The sequence below is a fragment of the Pipistrellus kuhlii genome, unplaced genomic scaffold (genome assembly GCF_014108245.1).
Source record: "Pipistrellus kuhlii isolate mPipKuh1 unplaced genomic scaffold, mPipKuh1.p scaffold_m20_p_11, whole genome shotgun sequence".
NCBI lineage: Eukaryota > Metazoa > Chordata > Mammalia > Chiroptera > Vespertilionidae > Pipistrellus > Pipistrellus kuhlii.
In genome coordinates, this window is record NW_023425416.1 from 40030286 (window position 1) to 40051853 (window position 21568).

At 37.5% G+C, this 21568-nt stretch overlaps 1 protein-coding gene across 13 annotated transcripts in view; it reads left to right on the top strand.

The window, feature by feature from the left end:
* The window catches only part of RBMS3 (RNA binding motif single stranded interacting protein 3), a 615090-nt gene that overhangs the window by 450965 nt on the left and 142557 nt on the right, over positions 1 to 21568 (top strand). For all 13 annotated transcript variants that reach the window (XM_045579333.1, XM_045579337.1, XM_045579338.1 and 10 more), the window contains one exon: positions 18766 to 18872. In XM_045579333.1, the coding sequence (XP_045435289.1) occupies positions 18766 to 18872 (107 nt within the window). The remainder of the gene's footprint in view (positions 1 to 18765; positions 18873 to 21568) is intronic.

Consider the following 21568-nt stretch of genomic DNA (forward strand, 5'->3'; position numbering starts at 1 on the left):
GAGTATAAAGAGCCAAATGGTAAAGATCAGTCTCAATTATTCTGTTTATAGAAAGAATAATTTATGCTTCTGGATGTGTATGTAGGGGGTGGGGGAAAAACCATGGGTTGTAACACTTGGCTTCATTCTTCCTTTGGTTCATATTAAAAATATATAGGTTTACATTTTCTGCTCTTGGTAGTAATTCTGTCTACACCAGGAAGAATGCAAATAGATGTGGTACAAATTCCCGGGTTATATAAATATTGTTCTAACTGTAAAATAACTGACCACTTTCACAGAGATGAGCTGAGAAGGTTCTGGCATTGCTTTCTCCATAATTAATTCCCCTGGGGACCTGCACAATCCATGATTTCTGATAAAATGGACAGCAATGGGGAATTTACAAATTATCAAGCAATTATGAATGGGCTAGTCAATAAAATTTCATAATCAGTTATTAGCGTTTGTGTTTAAGGTTTGTTAGGGTGCACAGGGTACAGAAATTTTGTCATAAACAAATGTGTAATTGGTCATACTTCTTGATAAAACAATATAACTTTTAGTTGTTCTTTAATTTAGACTTTCTCTAAGAGGTTATACAACATAAGGCAATATGATTAATATCATTATTGAATATTTAAAATTATGCCTGTGAAGGAATGAATCTCACTAATGGGACTGAATACAATTTTCAGTGGATGGTTCATGATTTGGATTCAGGTGGGCTGGTGTTTTCAAGCATTTATTAATTTTGTAATTTTTAGTGATTTATTTATATTGCTAAGACTTATTTAAATAGTATGTAAAACGAGGTAATAATATACCTCAATGACCTGTTTAGGAAGTAAATGAGATGCTGTATTTGAAATGGTCTGAATAGCATCTAGTGGTAATAAAGAAATTATCAAAACTCAGTGGCTTAACTTGTAAAAAAAAAATGTTCATGCTCTAGAGCAGTGTTTCCCAACCTTCTCTCATGATGAGAATCACCTGGTGGAGTTGTTAAAACACAGATTCCTGAATCCCAACTAAGAAGTGCTAAACTAGAATTTTTGAGAACATATAGGTAAAATTGCATACCTAACTTAGTGCTCTGTATATAAAATCTGTCTTAGAGCACTAGTTAAGTATACAATTTTACCTATATGTTCCCAAAAATTCTAGTTTAGCACTTCTTAGTTGGGATTCAGGAATCTGTTTTTTAACAACTCCACCAGGTAATTCTCATCATGAGAGAAGGTTGAGAAACACTGCTCTAGAGCAAGCATGTAAAACTCAAAGGCTAACATGGGCCAAATAAATGAGGCATACAGGCCGTGAGTTTGACATGCTTGCTCTAGAGTTACATTGTTGTGGGCTCTGCTGTACACAGTCACTCCGAGAGCAGGTGAAAGGAAACCACACCAGCTATAAAACAGTCTCCCAGGACATGATGGCAGGGGATCAGAGATGGGAGAGGCGCACCACCACCCTGGAGACGTGCATCAGACGTGACATATGTCATGTTTGTTAGTTTACAGGCCATCGAGACTTGGAAACATAAGGAAGGCCAGGAACATGGATATATGTGGTCTTTCCCACAATATCTAAAATGCTTAGCAAGTACCTGGTACATAATTACTCAATAAATGTTGAGTGACTGTCTTTCCTGTCATCATCATCATCATCATCATGATCATTTTAGAGGCAGAATACGGTAGTTTATAGCTGAGAGTTCACATCTACCTCCATGACTTTGGGCAAACTTTTAAAACTCTCTGTTTCTTCCATTGTAGAGTTAGCTCACCTCATCAGATTGTTATAGGAACTAAACGTAATGGTATTGCCAGGTAGTATTTCCTCCAAAAAAGATGGCGTTTTTTGTTGTTACTATATATTTTTACTCTTCATTTTATCTATCAGTTGATTAAAACCAGTTAAATGCCTATATGTGTGTGCTTTTAATTTAGTGGTTTTAAGATTTTATTATTCATTTTAGCTTTATAAACTAATAAAATAGGTGTGTGTGTTTTTTTCCTATTTGTGTCAGGTATATACGATTATTAATATTTTATCCTACATGCATTTATTCAGAGTCTACTGTGTTCTATAGGCTAGGTATAAGCCATAAAAAAACCCAGCAAGATTGTTGCTTTCATGGAATTTAGATTCAGGGTCAGTGAAGAGGGAAACAGGCAATAATCAAGCCAAAATAATCAACTATGTAATTTCAGATGATGATAATTCCTATGACTACATGGAAACAGGATTTGGTAAAGACTGTCTGGTGAATATTTAATTTTGTATGATCAGGGCTGGCCTCTCTTAAGAAGCAACATTTCAGCTGAGATTTGAGTGACACAAAGGTATTTGGGGGAAGAGCATTCTTGGCAGAATTTCAAGTGCAAAAGCCCATAAGCAAAAGTTAATCTTGACTCTTCAAATGTAATTAGAGCAGAGTGAGCAGTAGGCCTGGTGGTTAGAAATGAGGCCATGGAGATAAGTAGGGACTTTTGTCTGTGAAAAGAACTTGATATATATTTTGTATGATTGATGACAAGCTATTGGAGGTTTTCAAGCAGGAGAGTGCATGCCACGAGTTTTACTTTAGAAAGATCACTATTGACTGTGAAAAAACCAATAGTAGGGGCTATTGCAGAATTCCAGAAAGAGATGGGGGCTCACTTTTGAACAAATGAGGTAGGGAAGGAGATGGACAAAAGTGGAAAGATTTAGGATATGTTTTGAAAGTAAAGTCAAAAGTAAACGTTAGGACGTGGAGGTAAAGGAAGATTTGAGACCTGAGCAACTGGATAAATGGTACTGAAATATAGAAGGCTTGGGAAAGAATATATAGTTTACAGCATATTGACAATTATACTTTTAGTTTAGGATTGTACCTGTTTTTTATTACTGTTGTGAATGCAATTCAGCAATGACATGAAATCAGTATCTTTCTTTTTCTGTGCTCCGTTGCAACAAAGTTCTAAACTCAATTTAGAAGTTCATAATGTCCTCTAAGGAAACATCTGATGGAATTTACAAAGAGAGACATCAATCCAGGCAAATAAATTTTACTTAAAATCAAAAACAAAAAATTATTTTTCCATTCAGGTTTCATCTGAATTGATTAACCAGGAAGAAAGAGTAGTTTTAACTCATAATAGGCTTACATAGCTTCCTTATTTTATAAAGAACTAAGTTGTTTTTTGCTAATGAAATGAAATATTGGGCTAGAATTTCGAGTCCATTAATTAGTTTGCTGTAGCTTTCCACTTCCATGCCCATCTGATGTAGTACACAAGAAAAAAGTGGAAGATACAAGAGGCCATATTTTGTGGCATGCATGATAACAAGTAGCATAGAGTAAATACATTTGTCATTTCAGGAATGTTCTTACCTGACAGTCTTGGGAAAGCCTGCCTTTTGAGAGATAAATGGATGAAGTCATTTAGAATTGTGAATTAAACCTGCCTCTTATCTTCTCAACCATGTCCAATTAAGTAGTTTAAATTGAATAAGAGTTCCTACCTTCCCTGATCTAAAATACAATGTCATAGAAGATGCACATTGTATGGAAAAATAATCTGATCCATGTTTGTTTGTTTGTAACTCCTGCAAGTTCTGGAATTTTTTTCTTCTTCACTTATTCGTTATGACTTTGTATCTCAGGGTCAGAGTTCCAATTTCAGCACACAAAGCCCTTGCCTGTGGCAGCTGAAGGCCTGTTATTATGGGCAGAGATTAAAATTACCCTGGGCCAAGATCTATAATTTTGTATATTAAGTCTTGGACCAGAGCCATAATGCTAGGAAAGTGAGGTATCAGTACAGTGGCTCATTTAAAATTATTTTTCACATGAAGCAATCAGACTATTGATAGTAATTTTAAATCCAGGAAAGGGGATAAATTTAGACCATGCTAGCTTGGTGTTTTAAGTAAAACACTATGAACCCACATAGAGGGATGTGACTTTCCCATTCATATTTTGTAGAGTCAGGACACCTGTTCTCAGTACAGGACAGAAATAACTCTTTGTTCACCTTTTTCTTGGATGTCCCCTTAGGTCTATGATAATGAAGGAGCTAAATGTATGTTTCTCGGTCACTGATTTGGCCATTAAAGGAGGGAGAGGACAGCTCAGAGAAGTCCTTCCCTCCAAGGCAGCCATAGGGCTTACACATTAGCCAGTCAGCGCTTATGGACAGCTGTCAGGGATGCATTCTCAGGATCTTTCTCCTGTACGTTAGCCACTTACCTTCCCATGCCTGCATTTTATGAACTATGCTATTTTGCTGATGAAGTCCTATTCTGTTATGATCCATATTTAATAGAAGCCCAGAGGTGCCTATTTTGTCGTTTCTTTGACTTAGAGCTTATGCATGTAGTTGTACTATGTTGTAGATTTTGCTCAGGGATAACTATTAAGTTCTAGAGCTACTGTTGAAATTAGAAAATCTCAGGGAAGTCCAGAGACCTAAAGAATAATCTTGGGCTTTTATGTAAAAGAATTTGCATATTCTGTGAATTTCCTAAAAATACTTTTGGCTAAAAAGGAGATGGGAATATTTAGAAAACCATATCAGGATTTGATAATTGTTGAAATGGGGTGAAAAAGACTATGGAGATTTCATTATACTATCCTCTTCTGTGTGTGTTTGAAACTTTCCTTAAAGAGAAGTTATTTTTTTAAAAAAAAAGATAAAGCAGATGTACAGGGTTGCAAGAGCAGTTTTCTTTGTTTGTTTTGTGTTTTGTTTTGTTTTTACAAATATTTGAGAGGTTTTATGCCATTGGTAAGTCAGGCTTACAATTATGCGGGACAATCAAAACCTAAGTGGAGACTAAGTGGGGGAGGGGGAGAATGGTATAACTCTCAGGACATTGTTCAATCACAGAGAAAGTGGGAAGGGAGAGGGATGCTTATTAATGGAATATTCTTGGCACTGTATATACATATTTTAAAGATAGTAGGGTAGATTTTAATTGCTTTTTTAATGTTTTATTGTTTTTCTTTGCACTTGATTCCATCCTAAGATTGGACCATGATAGAGACCAGCTGTATTAGAGTAACATAATCATTTACAAACATTTGATCTACTTCTCTGGTTATTGATCATTGAAGATACAAGAATAAATGCCCCCAAAAGAATCTTTCTTCTTATTTTTTCACCTCCCACCTTTCTTCCATGAAAACTCTGGTTCCTTTGAGATTACATTATTGTTTCTTTCCTCAACTCCTTTGAGCCTCACTGAAGGAAATGTCTATCTTGATCCCTATTGAGAATCGGAAGCCCAGCCCTGATAGAATAAGGATGGCCTCTCTTCCAACACTCTTACGCAAATATGCAAACATTTATTCCATAGTGGGATTTGCTATCTTTACAAAGAAACAAAACTCAAATCTTTAGGGTTGGCAGTAGAAATATCTCCATATAATGAGAAACAGTGATCCCTTGAAATTTAGTTCTCACCCCATAATGAGTCTTCCTCCTGAGGATTCTTTGCTTTCACCCTCTTGAGGCACCAAATTCCCTTTTGGCACAAAAGGGGATCAACAGTGAAACCCTACTAGCTCTTTGATCTCCTCCTCCATCAGCTTCCTCCTCCCTCAACTCAAGTCCCACACTTCATTGCAATTTTTCCAAAGAGACAAGCACACACGTACCTCTGGGCATTTATTTTTTGTCCCTTTTCCTAGAATACCTTTCTTTCATATATTTCCAAAGCTCTCTCCTTTCTTTTATTTAGGTCTTTGTCTAGGTCTTCCCAGATTTCTAGATCTAAAATATCACCACCTCCCCTGTCATCCTCTGCCTCTTACATTGCCTTGGCTATTTCTTCCCAGTACTTAACACAAAGGAAATAATATTTTTGATTTTGCCTATTTATTGGCTGTCTCTCTTTAATGCAAAATAATGTATGTGACAGCAGGGACTTGGTTTTCACTAGTTTAGTCTGCAGGATGCATAATTGTGGCAGATAGTGCTCAATAAATAATTGTTGAATAAATACCCTTCATGTTCTCCTACTGTTGAGAAAAGGCTATAATTATTTAAAATTGTGTAAATTATGATATGTACGGTAAGAAGGAGAGGACAATATGATATGGAATGAATTATAGAGTATCAAAGACCTGCGATTAAATCCTGGCTCTGACATTTGTTATCTGTTTATACTTGCTCAATTTGCCCAAACTCTCTGATCTGTAGTTTTTCACCTCAAAAAAAGATGGGTTTCAATTCACAAGCTGGTTGTTTAAAGAATAAATATGAGAGTGCTCTAAAGCATCTAACACAATGTCAAACACGAAAGAGAGGCTTTATTTCAAAATTGGTAAATATATAGTTCACCTTTAAAATAAGCATACATTCATCTGTTCTTTAGAACTTACAATTTATATCAAATCTTTTTCCATTTTATTTATATTTACCAGCCAGGAGAATATTCTAATATATGTGTTCTCATTATATTAATTTTTTAAAAAGGCAAGGTTTTTTTCCTCCTGACCATTTAAAACCAGACTTCTCAGAACCAACTTCTCATTTGAGAAAGTAAGTGATTGATTTTAAGGTATGGGTACTCTGCTTATAACCAGCTACCCAGGTGAACAGCCATGTGACTGATTCTAGATACCCTCCCCCTTCCGAAAATGGCCTCTACTCCTCTAAAGGCATCAGATTTTGAAAGATTCCAGTGTGATGTGCCCAGTACTAAAGCAGGAGCAGTTCACCAAAGCGAGAAGATTGCTTTCTTCCATTTTCATGGAGAGAGCAAGACAGATGTTGGTTTGAGGTTAGCTCACTTTCTTTAAGAGCCTTCCCAAATGGAAAAAGTAGAGAATGGAAAAGTACTTTGTCCTTTCTATTATCTGAAAACTTTGACAGGGTCTCTCACAGGCTGTGTCTACAGGAGTGAAACAAAGCAGAGTGGTTTATAGTGATGAAGCAAAGTTTGGTCTCTTTACAAAGTTGACCCAGGTAAAACAGATCATAATCCATGTAAGAAGGACACTCTCCTCTTACCCCTTTCAGTCTTACAGATTAAAATAGAACCTTTGAACACTCATCGCTTCTGAAATTTATCAGTGAGATGACTGTAGAGTTTAAGGACTGTTTTCAATTGACTGTAAAATTCCTATTGTGGGAATAAAAGTAGAACTACTTCAAAAGTAGTACTTTTTGTACGTTCCTCAACAATATTAAAAATACCTAATGTTTTTGTGTGTGCTTCATGGTTCATAAAAGCAATTCTCTGGTCTATGTTATGTAATGGCCACATAATAACTCCCCATAATTTATTCAACAGACATTTGCTATATGTTATTGCTGAATGTAAAGTCACATGATCCTGTGAGTTAGGAGGCAGCCACAATTTATAAGTAAGTTCCAGCTATTATAAGTGGCTGATCCAAGGTTTTATAATGAATAAATTGTAAAATTGAGATATGAAAAGAAAATTATTAGTGAAAGGATCCTACAAATCATACATTTTATCCTCAGTTTATGAGAGTTGGGTCAAATACAACTTCTTTCAGAAAAGCTTTTCTGAAATTCCAGGTTAGTGATTGCTTCTACATGTGTTAGATCTAATCACCCAGGAAATACATGCTCTATTCAACACCAAGCACTCCTCTGCTTATATTTATTTTTAAATAAAAATAGAGCACATTGCCAAACTGCAGTTACTTAAGACTATGTCCAAGTTGTGACTAGTAGAATTTGTGACATTTAAGGAGACAGGGAAAATGTTTCCAGTGCCTACTTTACTTTTTATCCTTATCTGAGGATATTTTCCCATTGATTTTTGCAGAGTGGAAGAGAGAGGGAAAGATAGTGAGGAATATTGATGTGAGAGAAACACATCAATTGGTTGCCTCCTGTACATGCCCTTGACTGGAGTCAAACCTGGGACACTCAATGCACTGAGCCAAACAAGCTAGGGCTCCAGTGCCTACTTTAACCTTCTTTGTAAATGTATCAAACATTCAGTGATTTATTAAGAAATCTAAAGACTATATGCAAACGTATTTTAAAGCTTCACAGATATGTATACTGCCCAACTGGGTTCAACTGCAGTCTTGGCTTATTCAGCTGAGTGGATGCAAAATCAGCAATCACAGTGTGTTCTGCTGTCTTCAAGCCATGGGACAATTTTCAGAGTGTCTTCTGCTCTGGAAAAAAAAGTTTGCCAGGAAAGTGTGTGTGTGTGTGTGTGTGTGTGTGTGTGTGTGTGTGGTGTGTGAACTGTTAGTTCCAGGAGCTACATTATGCTTTGGGAATACAGAGATGAGTCATGCAGGGACCCTACCCTCAAGAGCCTTTTAAGGTAGAGAAAGCCATCTGAACATGAATGAGCTGAGATGTTGTACACATACCAAGTTAGATGTCTCCATGATAGATGCGTAAAAGGAGAGATTGGAATTGATTTGTGATTTTTCTAATTGCTAGTGTAATGTCTGCTTTGCTATCAGAACGAAAATTCTTTTAAGGGCTAGGCCTGTATTCATTTGAATTCACTGATTGAAACTTCCATGAACAGCACAAGACGTGGTCTATGGCACCGTGTTTCAAATTAACTTCGAATGAACCTTAGGCAAGGATGAATAAATAAATGAAATGAATGTATTAAAAATTAATTAATGGCAAGTTCACTGTATGAGAACTTGGAAGGAGGCGGGGGCTGGGGGGAAAAAATCAGGCAGGATTCAATGAAAGTGATTAAGTGGGAAAGAGGGAAGGCAGCCGGGACAGAAAGAACAGTATAAGCAAATCGGAAGCTGAGAAAGGCAGCTATGCTCTCTGAGTAATCCTGTAAGAGGAAAGGGAGAGGTGTATATTTATGTTGATGTTGGATGGTGTTTTGTGCTAAGGAGCCTGGATTTTCATCCTGCAGGTAAACATGCAGGGGATTAACATGATAAAGTTTGCCTTTTAGGAAGACCTATTGGCAATTGGAATCCATATAACAGACCTTTAATGTTCAGTCTCGGTGGAGGAATCGGTACCTATCTAAGAAAAATGGATTTAGGACAGTTACTAAACCCTTCCGCTGAGGTAGTCTAGCCCTAAACTCTTTAATCCCCTTGTTGCTATGGCAAGAACAAATGGGAATTTCATTTGAGAGCCATCTGAATGCATTGCTTTCGCAGTCAACTCCTCCATAGGTGGGGGCTGTCATGCTATTTGCTTAATTTTTTTTTTTACCACTCAGATTAATTTATCCATAGATGTTTACAGCACACATGTGGTCTTTAACACCTCTCTGAAAAACTCAATTTTTAGTGTCTGGATTAAATTTATGTAGTATTGATGGGTTAGTGATTTAGGCTACTGAAGCACTCTTCAGACTGTCGCAATGTCGGTGCCGTGGCTCTTGAATTAGAAAAGATCAGTTCCATGCCATTGCCCCGGTAAATCCTTCACCCACTGAGGGGAAGGTTCTCAACCACGGACACCGCCAGCCTGTTAACTGATACCTACAGTGTAATATACAGCTTTCACTTTGAAACCGGAATTATATTTATTTCTCCTAACTCAGTTCACTGCATTTGGGGAATTCTTTCGGCCTCTAGCACAGGAAATATATGCTTAGAAACAGCATGTGAGAAATTGAGATATGTTTTCTTGACCTGAGCTTGAGTTCAGTTAGGGGGTGCATATGTGTTTTTCTCATTGGTGGTGGACTGTAAGTAGATACTAGGAAGAATCCTGATGTTTTTAATTTAATTTTATTTTTTATGTATTTATTGTCTAAAGTTTTACATGTCAGATCATTTCCCCCTGATTGAACCATTCCCTCCAGCCATTCCCACCCTGGGAAAGCCCCCACCGCCCCAATGTCTGTATTCATTGGTTATGCTAATACCTGATGTTTTTTATTAAGAGGTTCGTCCCTATCTTTTCCTCATCATTTGTTTTTACCTCCAGCAGTTAATGTGAGAACCACATGAAATCAATGTTACACCTGGGATTAGGACTTGGAATTCTTTTTTGTTTTGTTGTTTTTCTTTTTTAAATACACTTGCTAGTTATATTTAAATATAAAAATTGTGGGACTCTTATGCTCTCTTAAAGAGGAAAATAGCCCTTGCTTTTCAATCCTTTAAAATGTAATTAATAGAAGGAATCTTAGGAAATTATTCTGTTTATCTGCCTGAATTTATTTAGTAATTTGATCAACAGATAATGAAATGTGCATTAACCCTCAGCCACTTGGAGAGGCCATGGGGGCCGATGCTAGACAAAAGTGGACAGGACCCAGCTCCTGAATTCAGTCAAATCTAGTAGTAGAGAAGAACATGGAAATGCATTATGGAAATTTAATAAGATTTAGCTGATGCCCTACTGATGGACAGTTATAAATTACTAGAGGCCCAGTGCATGAAATTCATGTACTCAGGGGATGAGGGTCCTTCAGCCCAGCCTGTGCCCACTCACAGTCTGGGAACCTTCGGTGGATGTCCAACTAATTGCTTATGCTCGCTCTCTGTGGCAGTTGGACATTCTTAGCACTGCTGCGGAGGTGGTGGGAGAGGATCCCGCCACCACTGCTGTGCTTTCCGGCTGTGAGCCCAGCTTCTGGCTGAGTGGGCTCAGTGTGAGGGTGCACTGATCACCAGGGGGCAGCTCCTGTGTTGGGTGTCTGCCCCTTAGTGGTCAGTGCACGTCATAGCAACCAGTTGTCCTGCCTTTGGTCTATTTGCATATTAGCCTTTTATTATATAGGATGGTACGTGATAACTATGCTACCGCACTGAGCATCATTTTAAAAGGGTGATATATGGTAATAGGGAAAATTCTTCATGTAGAATTAAACAAAGAACAAAGCTCACCTATGAAGCAATAGTGCCCTCTTGTAATTAATAAAAAAAAGGAATTAGATAAATGGAATAGTTGATACATATTTATGCATTTTTCTGGAAAGAATTATTAGAAAAGGGAGGAGGGTAGTTGAGAAGAGGTCTTATACTTTTTGTTTTTAATTTTTATATAGTTTGAATTTACTAACTTTATATGTGTCCTTCCATTTGTTTATGTTTGCTTCTTTATTTTAATATCAAAGGAATAACTGCACCATAAGATTATAATTGCATTTATTTTTCTTATTTGTGCCTTCTTTCTGGAAAAATGTGTCATATTCCATACAGTATGTAATAATCTATAAACATTATATATAGTATGCAAGGAGTTTAACAGAGGCCAGTACATTGGTGAAATGCAGAAGATGGAGGAATGAGGCAAGACCAGACAGTGGTCCATCTCAGTCAATAAATGAGATTCTTTTATTTTTAAAGATTCTTTAACCAGGAGTCTTTTCCTTCATGTTTTGTCTTTCAATCATACAACGTTCCTCAATTTGTAGTTGGGTACATAAGTCAGTCAGATGTCAGTCAGTTAATGCTTGTTGGGACTACTGGTACTTTCCACTTTCTTGGTATCAAACCATGTTTTCATTCAGCATAGATAATGTTTCAAGCATATTCCCCATAAAATCAGCCGATCTTAACTTTGCATTCCATCTACTAGAAAACATTACTTTTCTCTGTTAATGTTATTCCCCTGACATGCTTTTTTTTTTCTTTCTTTAAAAAATATTTTCCTACATGAAAAAGAATTATCAGAGAATTGTTGAATGAAAAATGGCATTTTAATGCTTGAAACAGAGAGGTGAGTTTGGGGTAATTACAGAGACCATAACATTATTTATCAAGCAGTAGCTTTCTCCGCCATGTGTCTAAGCAAACTGGTGTTCTCTGCTTTTATAACATCGCTGTGGGGCGTTTTATATTTGAAACTAAATATAAGCATTAGTCCATTACTGTGGGGTAATATTAGGAATGCACATGCAAATTACACCTTCTTTGAAGTATATCCTTAACTTTTTATTTCCACTTTTTGAGTTGACATTGCTGTGCTTGTTTTGGCCTAAATGATAGGGGTAACCATGTGTCTGACACTTGTAAACATAAATGTACCTGTCCTGGTAAAATGAACTATTATTAGAATGGCAATAGTAGCAGATTTCATAGGTTGTTCAGTTGGAGTTCTAATTTCAACCTGTGGGCAGATCTGTCATCAGATCTTAACGTATATTAAATCTTTTTCTCTACTTTTATTACGTTTTATAAGTCCACCTCCAATAAACTGCTTCTGTTGTCATTAGTTATCTTCACCATCCATCTCCTCCCACTCTACCTTTATTCTTTATTTTTTCTAAAATAAGATTTATAATCTATCTGAGATGAGGACTTTTAAAATTTTAATATTTAAACCACCAGGCCTGGGACTTATGATAATAAAGAGATATGCAGTAACACCATCATCACAATCTATTATAAATAGTAGAAGAATTTATTAATTTGAATGATGAAAATAAAAAATGTTCAGTTTTTCAGAAACAGGTTTGGCTCAGTGGATAGAGCATCAGTCTGCAGACTGAGGGGTTCCCGGGTCGATTCCGGTCAAGGGCATGTACATTGATTGCAGGCACATCCCCAGTGGGGGGGGGCGGGAAGAGGGGGGACGTGCAAGAGGCAGCTGGTCGATGTTTCTCTCTCATCGATGTTTCTAGCTCTCTGTCCCTCTCCCTTCCTCTCTGTAAAAAATCAATAATATATATATATTTCTCTGTAAAAAAATCAATAAAATATATATTTTAAATGATCGGTTTCTCTAAAAGGCAGTAGAAATTCTGCTATTGATATGTATTAGTTCAACTCAAGGTCAATATTGACTTGTATTATATGATGTTAGAAAACATTCTTAGTGCTTCATAAAACTGAAGACATGTTAAGTTTCCATAGACAATCAAAATTTTAAAATTTACATTAATTTTGCTGAGCAAAATATTTGCTGTTGTTTTGTTTGTTTGCTTAAAACAGCAAGTCCTAGAAATCATTAGACTATAACTTATCAATTTGTGCATTGGATGTTTCACATTTAATACAAAGTTTAGAAGAGTAGAAGAACTCCGCTAAGCAGGCAAACGGTAATTACTCCTTCATAATTACCGTGCAACTTTATTGCTATGCATTGCTATAATTATATTTTAAATACTCCCCACTTACATGATAGACCATAATGTCTGCTAGCACATTGCAATCTGTAGCTTTTAACTGCGACACACTTCCACAAAGGCGTCTTTTTCATTTAGTCTCTATTTTAACTACTGTTAAAAGAGACTAACCAAAATTAATTGGCAACAATACCATAAGGAAATCATAGACAACATGATATTTCTGTGCTGCTGAAATCATCTCATTACTCAGAGGATTCCTGCTTGATATCTAAGAAGTATTCCTTCTTCTGCTAGGGAGGCAGCCATAATCAAGTCCCCATTTCTCAAACTTTGGTGGTCTCACCAGTCACTGGGGATCTGGCTCGAGTGCGGGTTTTGATTCAGTAGATCTGGGAAGGGCCCAAGACTCTGCATTCTAACAGACTCCCGGTAGAATGCTGTTGATACAGTGCTGCTGATCCTTGGACTATACTTGGAGTAGCGCCACGTTAGAGTATTATGTAAACCTATGTGTAACATGCTATTAACAACACCCCCCCCCACACACACACACACACGTATATAAACTACACCCTGACCTCAGCTAGCATCATTACTTTTCACCCTCAACCCTGGAAATTGTTTAGAGAACTTAACACAAAAACAGCATTTCACCTGGGAAAGTCTGCCCAGTAAGCAATAGGCAATTTCACTCTGAAGTCAAGTCAATGAAGGCTTCCCTAAGTACCTGACATTGGAGCTACATTCTAAAGGTTGATTAGTAATTTAATTTGCAGATGAAGAGTTTGTGTGTGGGAGTGGGGTAGGGTGGGGTAGGGTGGGGTGGGTAGATGGTGGGAGCTAGTGGGGAGGGAAGCTGGGAAAGAAAATTCTAGGCAAGAGGAAGGGCACTTAGAGGTGAGACAACTGGAAACCACTCAGGCCTGGGAGGAGCATAATGAAAGATAAGATTAAGAGGACAAACTCATCTCTTTTAATCAAGGAATTTGAATTTGATCTTACAATATATTTAGGAGTCACTTAATCACTAGGAGAGTATACGTATTTTAATTCACCTACTTTACTAATGTCATCTCTTTCACTGTCAATGAAATATACCTCTCCTCCCACCCTACCCACCCCATGCTAAAAATCAAAATTATATTCCTGGAATTCAAGGATAATATTATGGATATATTTGTCTTTTTTTTATGACACACTTAAAATTTTTTTTCTGGGGTTTTATTTTTTATTCATTTAGTAACTCACTGTGGTCCTATCTTTCCCCCCATTAAAGTCATCTTCAAATTATTAAAGTAATAGCAGTTATTCCAATTTAGCAACATCAGGAAATATAAATAAGTCATTATTAAAATCCAGAGCTTATTGAAGAGTCTTAAATATCAGGTGGCAAAGATTTGAGGCTTCTAAGACACTAAAAAGACAATTCACAAAGACATCTCAGTTGGAAGTTAAGAAAGTCTCACTCCATGACTTTTTAAGCTTCTCTTAGCTTAGCGATAAGAAATATTTTTTTGAAAAGAAAATTGTGGAGCTGGGTGAGAAAGGTGAAAGGATTGAGAAATACAAATTGATAATTACAAAACAGTCACAGGGATGTGAAGTACAGCATAGAAAATATGGTCAATAATATTGTAATAACTGTGTCTGGTGTCAGAAGGGCACTAGACATATAAATGTCTAATCACTGTGTTTAAACTAATATAATATTGAATGTCAACTGTAATAGAAAAACTATTTAATTGAAAAAAATAATGGAAAACTTTAAGATAGGTTTCAAATCCAGAGTCTCATAGTCTATCTGTATGTGATCCTTAGCAAATTAGAATATTGTCACTTTGTAATTTTGTGGCAAGGATGCTTCTGCAAAATTTTTTGATGCCAGTGTGTAGAAGAAATGCCAAACAATTTATTCAGTGCCTTTTGTTTTTCTGCCAACACTGCCCCCCCCCCTAATTCTATAGCTTCCAAGGTTGCACCAAAAAAGGCTTTTAGATATATATGTACATGAGTGTGCATACATAAACAGATATATCAGTTCTCTTCTTTATATAAATGTATGCCTTATATACTTGTTACATATTTAATAACATACATCTAATACATACATTTAAACTAAAGAATTGGAAAAAATGTGGCTTTTTAGATCTGTAAATATAGGTATACTAAAAGCCTGCTGCAGGGATTCATGCACAGGTGGGGTTCCTTGGCTTGGCCTGCAGGGATAGGGCAAAAACTATCTCTCTGACATCCCCTGAGAAGAGTCCCAGATTGCAAGGGGGCGATGGTTAGATGAAGTATCCTGGAATCGGGCTACTTTCTCTCTGGTTCTGGGTACACCACCTGAGAACCACAGCTGCCAAGTCACCACAGTTCAGCAGCACCTGCATTGAGCATCTGCCCCCTGGTGGTCAGTGCACATCATAGCTACAGCCAGTTGGCTGGTCAGCTGGTCACTTAGTCTTGAGCTGCCCTCTGGTGGTCAGTGCACTTCCACAGTGGGAGTGCTGCTCAGCTGACAGACAAATGCAGAAGCCAGAGGTCAGGCTCATGGACTGACGAGTGCAGCTCTGGCAGTGTGAGCCTCTCCTGCCTCCATAGTACCACTACCAGGCATAGTGGCACAAGATCAGCAGGAGTGGTGCAGTGCCCAGCCTGGGCTTGGGCTGCTCCCCAGCACACTGCTGCATCCCTCGAGGTATGCTGGACTGCTGGTTTCACCCCAAGGGATCCCAGATTGCAAAAAGGCACAGGCCAGGTTGAGGGACCCCACGAGTGCACGAATCCATGCACCAGGCCTCTAGTATATAGATAATTGTTTTTTTGGAGGACAAACTAAGATGTTTAGATATCCTAAAACTTGGTTCTAACACAGTGATTATCAAACATTTTAATATGGGATTTGGGGGAAAGAAAACTCAATAAAACCCATTGCTCTGTGGGTGGCCTAGTACTTTTTCTATTAGTTAAATACAGCTTTGATGGATTCAGACATCAATAGATCTTTTGCCACTGAGTCACACAAAAATAATAATAATTTAAAAAGGAAAAAGAAAAAAGAACATTCATTTGACAATTGCATTTTAACACACATAAGAGCAACATGACCTGCCTCATATAGGGGGCGGGGGGGTGGGAAGAGGGGCGGTGGATAAAAATGGAAGCTAGACTTTGTTGCTGACTCAAGAGAGGGACCTGGCTGCAGTGGCCAGATGGTCCAGTAACAAGCTTAGTCAGCTAGAACCATTTGGGAAACACAGATCCTCTCCATGAGCAAATCTTTTTGTCATTCCTGGAGAATAGTCACATTCTATGGCCAAACCACCATGGAGTTAGAATGGAACCAAGCTGATGAAAATTAAGTCCAGTTGATTAAACACTCTGAACTCTGACTCTGACAAATGATCAGCTTCACAGCTGAAAACTGGCAGTGGCTAACAGATGCTAAGAGATAATGATAGTTGCAGCCAACATGGATTTAGTTTTTATTTTATGTACTCTGTATTGTTTTAAGCTCTTTGCATGCATTAATTCATTTAATTTTCTCAACAGCTCTTTGAGGTAAATAACAATATCATTCCCATTTTATTATACATGAGGAAAATGAGTCACAGAAATGTTTTATTTAAAAAAATAATAATAATGCCCATGTCTTGTAACTAGTAAGTCAGGAAACTAGGTAGGCCTCAAACCCAGGAAGCAGACAAGAAACATGAACAAATCTATAGAAACATGGGCAACCAGAAGAGAAGCCATTGTCATAGTCTATAAAAATCTGTTTTAGGAGAACACAAATTACAATGAGTTTTGCTTCAGACGGTAGAAAGTATGACTCATGAAAGTCATTATCCAAAGAAGCATAAAGGGTGGAACTACAATTCTATATAAGCAGGAGACTTAAGGTTTTTACAGATTTGGTGGTCTAGAAATTGTGTTACTGCCAGTGGTAAACTCACGTGTTAGTATGACCATACCATTTGAATGGATGGATGGATGTGAGGAATATATATGTACTTTGAAATCTCACAGGAAATTTTCTTATGCATAGAGTTTGAGGTCTGGTGATTGCATTTACCCTTTTGGGTTTCATCTGGAGAAAGAATTTAGATAAATTCCATAATACTATTTTGCTTCAGCTAGATTCGTAAATGCAAGCAACCTAACTGGGAGTGAAAAAGAAGTAGAATGGCTCTTGGCATTATCGATTAAGATAATAATGCTACATATCAATTTCTAAATCTTAGTGCATCAAACAGTAAAGATTTATTAAAGATGTCTGGGATGGCCTTGACTGAACTTACCTGGGCTTATACATTTTTTCTGTGGTCAATTACACATTATCTATATACCCTGCTGATCTTACACAAGCTCACTCAAATGTGGGTGGGTGCTGGCCACTGAATGATCTAGTTTGGCCTTGGCTGGAATGGTAGGGATGACTCATCTCTGTTTGTAGCTCACCTTCCAGCAGGACAGGCTGGGCATATTCAAGTAGCTATGCAGAGAAGCAAAATATGCAAAGAAGCAAGCCCCAATGCTTAAAAATATTTTGTATCATTTGCTAATATCTCATTGGCCAAAACAACTAATATGAAGTCAGACTAAGAGTCAGATTGATCGAGAGAACTCAACAATACTACATGGCAAAAGGAAAGGATATGGAGAGGAATAAAGAAGTAGAACCGTTAGTACAACTAATTTCTAGTGGAACACATTTTTCCCTCCCAGAGTATGGGGTGAGGAAGAAAGAGTTCATTTTGATTTTCAAACTGTAAACTTACAAATTGATATTTGGTTTGTGCTCAGACAAATAAACTCACAAAAAACAAACAAACTAACAAAAAACCCTCCCAGGCATGTTAGTGCATTGATCAGGTTTGTTAGGCCAATATGGCTCTTTAAAAATTCATTCATTTTTAAATATGTTTGTAATAATATTAGGCAGCAATTTTAACAGTAAAGTAAGGATGTGGAGGTGGCGCCAATTCACGAAGAATTTCTTGCTCTGTTACGTTTTCAAAAGATTATCATTTTGCTGTGTAATTGCAGAAGAGGAGTTCTGTCAGACTTTAGCTTGGGTCACTTTTTCTTAGGAACTAATGTTCATAAGTCACTGATGTCCATATTTCCCCCCATCATCTATAATTTGTTTGTTAGGGTCATATCCTTTGGCTGTATTTTATAGTGTGAGTTCACTTAATATTCAAATCATTAGTCCCTCTGGGATTCTGACTAGATTTTACTGAGAAATTGGAGTGAAATGGGTTGTACGAACAATCAATTTCCAGTTTTTATGAAATTGTAGGGGATAATGAGAAAAAAATAGCTCATTTGGTTGCAATTAGCAAAATAGCCCCCTTTATGAAAAGAAGCTCCTAAGTACCTCTTTCCAAAATAGAATTTGACAGTTTCTACAGTGAAAACAGAGTTGATTTGAGGGAGAAATATTTATCCAAACATGAATACTGGTTATGAATGTTTCTAACACAACTGGAAGGGGTCAACACTGGCTGGCCTCTTTACTTCTAAGGCAAGTACGCATTCTGCTTCAGCTGATTATTTTTTCAACAATATTTGTTATATGCTTTTATGGTCTGCCAGGACTTTTTTGAAGCCCAGTTAGATCAGCAGCCAACATAGCTGAGACTAAAAGGGGGCCAAATATCTCCCCAGAAGCAAGACTACTTCAAAAGATATGCGTTACAAAGCCCTACTGTGACTCAAATAATCACTCATTTCTAAGGGGGACTTGCTAATGTAGGATTTGGTTTCTTATCTTCCCAGCCCCTAGTGAGCCTTTACTGTGCAAATTCGCTGATGGAGGACAAAAGAAGAGACAGAATCAAAGCAAATACACCCAGAATGGAAGGCCTTGGCCCAGGGAAGGAGAGGTGAGTCCCAACTGGCTTGCGCTCAGAAACTTGACAGCAGACATCCCTCAGAAGAGGGGCAACACAGACGTTTGGGGTCTTGAAGAAATCAGGTCCCATGGAAAGCCAAATGGCTTTTCAGGGGGCACATGAGCAGGCCTGTGTCAATATGCTCAGGATAAAATTTCTTGAGAAAGAGCTAGGACCTCAACATTGACCTCAGTTCTGCACTACAGTAAGTCTTCTGTCCTTAAATTTGAACCCCATAGGCACTCACAGAAAAATGTATTCGCAAGAATTAATCTGTAATTGTATAATGGCTAAAAAAATGAGGGTATGAATAGTTAAGAAAATAATTTTTAGTGAAATCAACCGTGAGAGTTGAATGTGTTTTGAAACAAGCAAGCTAAGATTTAGATTGAAGTGTTCTACTTGCACACGAATGTGTATCTATGCATATGCCCAGATGTTCATAAATGTGTTACCTATCTTTATATATCAATATGAAATATAATGTTTTCTGTTGGTCAAGGAGAAAGGAAAGTCGATACGCACGGGGTTTCGATTTTTCACAACAAGGAGGAAAGCATGTAACTATTAATTACCCATTTACCCTCCTAACACATAAAGATAGAAAAGCAAGCCTATGGATTCAATTTCATTTGGAATGATTTCTTTTGATTATTTTTTTCTTGTAAGAAAACAAAGAAAAGGTGTCTGGGCTTCTAAGAGGTCTTTTTATTCTTTGTGAAAGGAATGAAGTTGTTTGAATGACTTGAATAAATGCCATTTTGTACCAAGGCCATAATTTCAACAGAAGAGCTTTATTTAGCATTTCTATTCAAAGCACCTACTTCACCCATTTATCATTTAAGAGGCATCCTATTTGATGCAGCATTTTACACTCTCAGCACTGAGAGGACATTTGTAAGGAAAGAAAAGGGGGGGGGGGTATTTTTCTCAGCCAGTCCTTTAGCCATTTTTCAGTTTCTAAGACTCAGTCTTGAGTATTTTCACGCAGGTCTCAAAGCCTCTCTTCAAGAGTATACTTATATCCAAGTACTGTATAATCTATAACTCATTACCCGCAGTCATGAAAAAGAGATTCACCATGAAGAACCTAAAGCTATTTTTTTTTAAATGGCAAGAGTCCCAATATTCTCTTTAGAAAAGCTGAATGACCCATGCAGTTGAATGCTCAGTGGGTAGCCCCACTGCCCCCAGCAGACAGCTGATTTCTGGTAGGGCTCTTTCTCACGTTGGGCCCATACCAAACATCCAGAGTCTAGGAAGATTCACTTGATCTTTTAAAATATGATGCCTGCCGAGTAGAAAGATTTCTGAATCCAAACTGTAAACCAAAAACCTCAAGGCTAAATTAGGTAACTTAGCACTAATGACTGGAAGTTCCATTCTAGTCTTCTCAAGAACCTATAATATTACAGTTGCAGTGCAGAATTGTGATGCCAATTGTAGTAACAAGCCTCGCCTTGAGTCTACATTTCAAAGAAACCAAACCAATCTGTAAGGTTTGAGGCGCAGGAAACTGATCACCAAGGAGTTTTAAAGTAAAGTTTATTCCCCAGTAATGAGTGGGACTCGTTATGGAAGTAGAGAAGTCAGAATTGAAGGAGTTGGGGAGTGGGGATGGACCCAGCCGGGCTGCCACCTGGACATGGAGGATCGTGGCTGGTCTGGGGGTCTTTTTAAGGGGAGGAACAGGAGAGGGCTGGACCCAGGGCAGAACAGGAAGGGGTGGGCTCCAGGACACTTTGGCAGGCGCTGATCGATGGCTCAATGTCTTGGGGATGTCTCTGTGACAGGTGCCAGCAATGTCATAACTCCACCCACCAGTTGGGAGGAGGGAGAACCTTATACAATCAATATAAAAGAAATGCAGAATTAGCGCTGCCACCCGTACTATGTACAGAATCTGAGCTTCTGGTGTGGAGTATGATATGAAAGAGCATGTATGCTCTTGGCCTGGAAACATTGTAGTATCCAGTTTAGGACCCAGAGCCCCTTATAATTCAAATGTAGGTATTAAAAGTATATTCCTAATGTCTGTTTTCAAAAGCTACTTTTTAAGAGCTATACATTTTCCTGTTGAATTATGAAAATCAAGGGACCTTAATAAATTTATCTACAACCAATACAAATATATTCCAAGGCTTTAGGCACGATCAGAGGAAAGAAGTCAGAAAAAGAAACGGCATGCACTAAAAATATGCTTATCAAATATATTGGTGTTGAGGTGAGCATGTTAATTTTTAGTTTTATTGTGGCCTTAGAAGTTGGCACACCAAGAATGTTGGATAACTTTGTGTGTCCATTATTAAATATGTTTGGGTCTATTTCACCTTTCATTGTACTTGCTAGCCTAAATAATATCAGTATGATTGATAAAATTTGACATAAAATACATTAATCCCAATAAGCAGTATTTAATTTTATATACCAGTAAATTCTAATTACTGTAACATGTTTTGTTGTTTTTCCACATTTTAACACTTCTGAAATTGGTTTCCTTCATATCATCAATGTCATCATTATAGGATAATTTGTGTTTGCTCCTGTTAGTCACCTGGGTGTATTACCTACATTCTCTCTTTAAGGTCTATGACCACACTGATTACATGAATTGAAGCATTAATCAAAGCAAGAACAGAGGGTCAGATTCTTAGGGGAAATTATTTCTTGTCCCCTTCCTTTATCCA